Source organism: Miscanthus floridulus, chromosome 16, assembly GCF_019320115.1.
Source record: "Miscanthus floridulus cultivar M001 chromosome 16, ASM1932011v1, whole genome shotgun sequence".
Classification (NCBI taxonomy): domain Eukaryota; kingdom Viridiplantae; phylum Streptophyta; class Magnoliopsida; order Poales; family Poaceae; genus Miscanthus; species Miscanthus floridulus.
Window position 1 is genome coordinate 55,610,406 of NC_089595.1, and position 5,510 is coordinate 55,615,915.

Consider the following 5,510-nt stretch of genomic DNA (forward strand, 5'->3'; position numbering starts at 1 on the left):
CGTTTGAGACTAATTTCTCATATAATAGTGATGATGATTGGCTTCAAACAAAATGTTACAAACATTGCGCTTAAAGTATCATTTTTCTGCTAATAGTACAATATAGACTTGCACTCTATTAATTTTAAATTATGAGATGTTTTGATTTTTTCTAAATATAATGTTTATATATATATATATATATATATATATATATATATATATATATATATATATATAGACCTAATATATATTTAAATACATAGCAAAAGTTACGTATTTAGAAAAAACAAAACGTATTATAATTGCAAATGGATTTTTTTTTTCATGTTAAGGCAGGCCGCAGGCACACGAGAAATCCAGCGACCGTTCGATCACCGCTTTGTCCCAAGCCGGTCATATGCACTCGTTTCCATCGATTTTTCCCCCTCACCACATCCCTGGCCCTGGCCCCTGCCTCTTCCGGTCACCCCGCGCGCGCTCTCTCTTCGACTTTCTTTCTGGCGAGTGGCGGCGACGACTGGCCGTGCGCCGCCGCTCCGTCCTACGCCAGGTGCCAAGGTCTTCATCGTACCTTTCGCCGGCGACGAGTACCCACCAGGTATGCCACCGCCACCTTGTCTTCCCTTCTTGTGCGAAACAGAACACCCAAACCCTGATGTAAGCTATTTGTATTCGGATCTGATCTAATTAGCTGAATCCCCGAGCTCCCGCATCAACCAGACTCTGCCTAACCCGCTTTCATGTCCTCCTCTTGACAGAGTAAGGAGACAGATTAAGAATGGCTGCGCGGAGCAGTTCTATGGCCGCCGAGGATGACTACGAGGTACGTTCCAGTTCTTTGCTCTCTTCCTGGCTGTTGCTCTGTTGCCCCACTTACTATTACGATAGAATTGCACTAGTTTTGTACTAGTTTGGACACGTGTGGAGTTACGGCCTTATTGATCAATTGACAGTTAGATGGTGGATGAACAAGTGACATATCTAACTACTATATTTAGGGCAAGATATTTAGGTAGGTAGAACTGGAGTATCTTTTGCTTTTGGATGAGTTCACCTTTAGTTTTTACTTGTACTTGGGTAGATTTCTCGATTGATGACTTCATGTATACAAATTCTAGGGATATAATGGTTCTGAGAAAGTTTAGTAGCTTTGTACTGTTTTTGGGTGTGATTAGATTGAATGGAAACAAAAAATCAATTGTCAACATATTTTTGGGTGATAGTGCAAACTTTAATGCCTAGGGTATTAGAGCTGGATATATATAATTGTATATTTTGCAAAAAGGAAGAAATATTTATAGCACTATAAATACATATTTGTTTTGAGTTACATTGGACTCTGACTAGATCATGATGTTTAATCATGTGGCATTAGAATAATGGGGTTTTGTAGAGGATGCAAACATCATCCACAATAACATAGCATTTTTTTTTGGTCACGTCCATATAGGTCTAAATTTACTCTGAATTATGATTGTATGTGCTCTTATAGTGAGTGATGTGATGCAGACTGAACAAAAGAAGCAAGCTGCTGCAGATGTTCTTTTTCACTATTCGCAATTTGTTATGGTCTGCATTGGTGAGGATGTTCGCCCGACTGATCTCAGGTTGCATCTTATGAAGGTATATTTATATTTATTATAATCAAGGTTGACTTTGTGGTTCCTCTATCTTAGGAATTTATCATATGCTTTTCTTTTGTGATGAAGTGTTCCCCTTGTAGATAAAAGCTTTGTTCTTGTTAGTTTCCTTCTTATTTATTGTTTGCATGACTACTTGCTGGCACCAATGTATTTTATTGTGTCTAGATACTAGAGAGGTGCCTCTACATATTTAGTGGGAAAGGGTAAGCGATAATAATGGTTGCTCGGCTAGTCCAAGCAAAGGTTAAAAGTATCCCCAAAACCAGTCATCTATGTTTTATAAAACCCTCTGTATTTTTTGGTTGTTCATAGATGTGTCTCATAATTTGTACAAAAAAGTGTACTACCAATCAGTTGAACAGATGAAAAGTTTTTAGTATTCCCATTGTTCCCACCATCTCCATCCTAAGCAATGGCAAATATAACCATTGTTTTAAAGTACTTGTTGCAACCAGTAGTAATTTCATAAAATCAACTGGCTATTCTAAGTCGGGTCAAACTATATATACAGATAGCATGAGCACAGGAAAGGAGCAAATTCTCTAATCATTTTGATCGCGTGGTTGCTATGGAAGCACCATAATGCCTGTGTCTTTGTGGAGACTCCCCTTCTGTTAGTGAGCTTTTGCGATAGTTTAGAGATGAGTTTAAGCTTTGGTGCCTAGCTGGAGCTAAGAAACTTCATGCTCTCAGTCTGCATAGGATAGGAGATTTTGGATGAGTCTTTGCCTTGCTGTTTGGTCATTAAAAGTATTTTTCGAGTAATTGTGTTGTAAAATGTTTCCAACCTTCTCATGTATGGTACTGGCATGAGTTGGCAATGTATACGGGCCATTTTTTTTCCTCTCTATAATACAAAGATGCGCAGCTCTCCTGCGTATTTGAAAAAATATACAGAGAGCATCCACTTAATCTTGTTTGGTGAGCTATAAAGAGGGGTTTGAGGAGTTGGATTTATTTTGATCATGACAAGCTTGGTGAGTGTAAGAGCCCGGCAGGAGGAGGAGGTGGCGGCTATGGGGGAGAGGGCGGCACAGCGAGAGGAGGCGGCAAGCGCAGGGGAAGGAGAGGAGAGAGGGATAGGAAGGAGCAATCGCTCTTCTATTACTTGGTTCGATTGATTACATCCCCCTAATATTTATAGTCCCTGTTGGACTTGTGTTCCAAGCAACTTACGAGAGATCTTATAGATTGGATTCTCCCTTCCATAACTAACCAAACTCTAATATGGTAAACTAACCAAACTCTGATATGGTAACTCCTTCTGGAAACGATGGCGGCGTCCCTCCTGGTGCGCGCGTAGCCCTTCTACGGCGCGCTGGAGGTGCCCGGCGCCCCTCCTTGGGCCTTCCTCGGCCCGTTTGCTCTAGGTTGGGGGGCCTCCATTAGACGTATGGCACCCCCCTTCTCCACTCGGCGCATCCTCGTGCCGAAGTAGTGTCCAATCGTTGACACCATTGAGCGGGAACGCTTGTCCGGGTAGGATGGCCTCGATGCGGGAGAACATGCGGCCGTAGACGGGGTCGGAGATGATGATGTTCTCCCTCGTGCGTGTTGGCGTGAACTCGAAGTAGTAGAGGAGGTTCCCGATGTAGCCGTAGAAGTAGTTGTGCGCTCCCGTGTCCGTGCTAGCTCGTGTCGCCTGGCGGGCAGCGACAAGCAGGGGGCGTGGAATTGCTGCCCCGAAGGTGAAGTGCAGCATCTCCCTTGCTGGTGCGACAAAATCGTGGGTGCAATTGTTGGCGTCGGGGGCGAGGTAGGCAGGGACGTGGCGCCAAATTGTGGCGCTTGAGCGTGTCGGCAGGAGGAGGAGGTGGCGGCTATGGGGGAGGGCGGTGCAGGGAGAGGAGGCGGCAGGTGCAGGGGAAGGAGAGGAGAGAGGGATAGGAAGGAGCAATCGCTCTTCTATTACTTGGTTCGATTGATTACATCCCCCTAGTATTTATAGTCCCTATTGGACTTGTGTTCCAAGCAACTTACGAGAGATCCTTATAGATTGGATTCTCCCTTCCATAACTAACCAAACTCTAATATGGTAAACTAACCAAACTCTGATATGGTAACTCCTTCCGGAAACGACGGCGGCGGGAGCGGCGGCGCCCCTCCTGGTGCGCGCGCAGCCCCTCTAGGGCGCGCTGGAGGTGCTCGGCGCCCCTCCTTGGGCCTTCCTCGGCCTGTTTGCTCTAGGTTGGGGGGCCTCCATTAGACGTATGATAGTGAGCCTTAATTTATTTTGTTTTTTAATCATACAGATTCTTGCCTGATTCAGTTTTTTCTATGGAGCATTTTGCTAATTGCTGAGGTCACAGGTTCAAGTCCTGGAAACAGCCTCTTGCAGAAATGCAGGGAAAGGCTGCGTACAAAAGACCCAAGTGGTCGGACCCTTCCCCGGACCCTGCGCAAGCGGGAGCTTCGTGCACTGGGGCTGCCCTTTGAGTTGTTGGGATCATATCAGTTGCTTTTATGTTGTTTCACTATCAGCAAATGATTTACCTCTTGTCAGATCCCTTCCATTCTTGTCTGTTGGTTGTGTTGCTTGTTTGGGGACCTGAGGCAGTTAGCTGATTTGTCTGTTGATCTAACTTTTCCAAACTCAAGTTATGATTTATTATAATTGTTAGCTGTAAGCCAGTAACTCAACATATACAAGATTGAGTCTCAAAAAGGATTGAAAAAAGGAACTATTTGCTAGAAAAACTCGATGATGATCTGGTTCATGTCACACTGTGGAAAAGGTGAGGTGCATGTCATTAGGGTCAGCACATCAGTGATGAACATGCTTGTGGCACACTGTTTAGTAATTTAAGCTTCCAGTGCATTTAAACATAATTGGGACGACTCAGAAATTAAAATGGTGTGGTTCTATTGTCAAATTTGTGTGCCTTCGTATTCAGGCTGTGATAAAGTTCCTCAGCTTGTAGTGCATAAGGTGAGGTGCATGTCACTAGGGTCAGCACACCAGTGACTAACTCATTGTGTAAACTGCACGATTGGTTTGGGGTTCCAAGTTGCATGGGTTTTAGTTGGTGTAATGACTATAAATTAATATGCAATTTGTTTGGGTAAACAATAAGATTCGACTATGAGTTGTTTCTCCTTGTCTCTCTTTTTTCCTATTCTATAGTGCAGTTTTGTTCTTGATGTTTGCTGTGATCCATAAAGGCTCATATAATGATAACATACATCATTTGCTTTCTCTTTTCCCCAGGAAGTTTCAGGAATGCCCACTTCTCTGAAGGAGCCTCAACAGGCTGCTACCTCACCGGCTTCCAGTGGCGAACCGTCTTCCTCTGGAACGATGAAAAGCGACAAGAACGAAATCTCCTAAGCTTCATAAATTATCCAGCTCCGTGAGAAGATTGTATCGTTCAGAACTCCAGATGATGAGTCCTACTTGCATTATAGGAATGTAAATCTGTTAGGAACAATGTTCATAGCTGTCTGCTGTTCTGCTGCTTTAGCTTCTTCCGTGACAGCCTGCCTGCTTCATGTTTGAATCCTTTTTTATTGAGGGGGGCAGTAACGTAAATGCTGTTGTATTTTTCTTCAAAAAAATGCAAATGCTGTCTATATAAACATAAAGATCGCAGGTGAATAGTCATGTTTGCCTGAACTATTTCTTCAAAAAAAAAATGTTGTATATAAAGATAAAGATCCCAGGTGAATACTGTGTTTTGAATAGTCATGTTTGCCTGAACTGTTGCTATGGCTCTGATTGGATGGCTAGGGCTAGTTGTTAGCTGCAGCTAAAATTTGATGGGCCTATTTGGATCTTTGGCTAATCGTTGTGTAGGTACCTTAGCAACTGACCACAATTACCCTTGTCTTTATCCTCTCACCTAGGACCATCCTCTCTACCCCTCATTTCTCTGTTCTCTTTCTCAC

The 5,510-nt window shown here is 43.4% G+C and overlaps 1 protein-coding gene across 1 annotated transcript; it reads left to right on the forward strand.

Moving 5' to 3' along the window:
• Window positions 1-388: 388 nt before the first annotated feature.
• On the forward strand, window positions 389-5,310 carry LOC136513423 (uncharacterized). The gene is made up of 4 exons (XM_066507429.1): window positions 389-580; window positions 741-805; window positions 1,492-1,605; window positions 4,834-5,310. The coding sequence occupies exons 2-4, from the start codon at window positions 761-763 to the stop codon at window positions 4,951-4,953; spliced, it is 279 nt and encodes a 92-aa protein (XP_066363526.1). The 5' UTR covers window positions 389-580; window positions 741-760; the 3' UTR covers window positions 4,954-5,310.
• The last annotated feature ends 200 nt before the right edge of the window (window positions 5,311-5,510 follow it).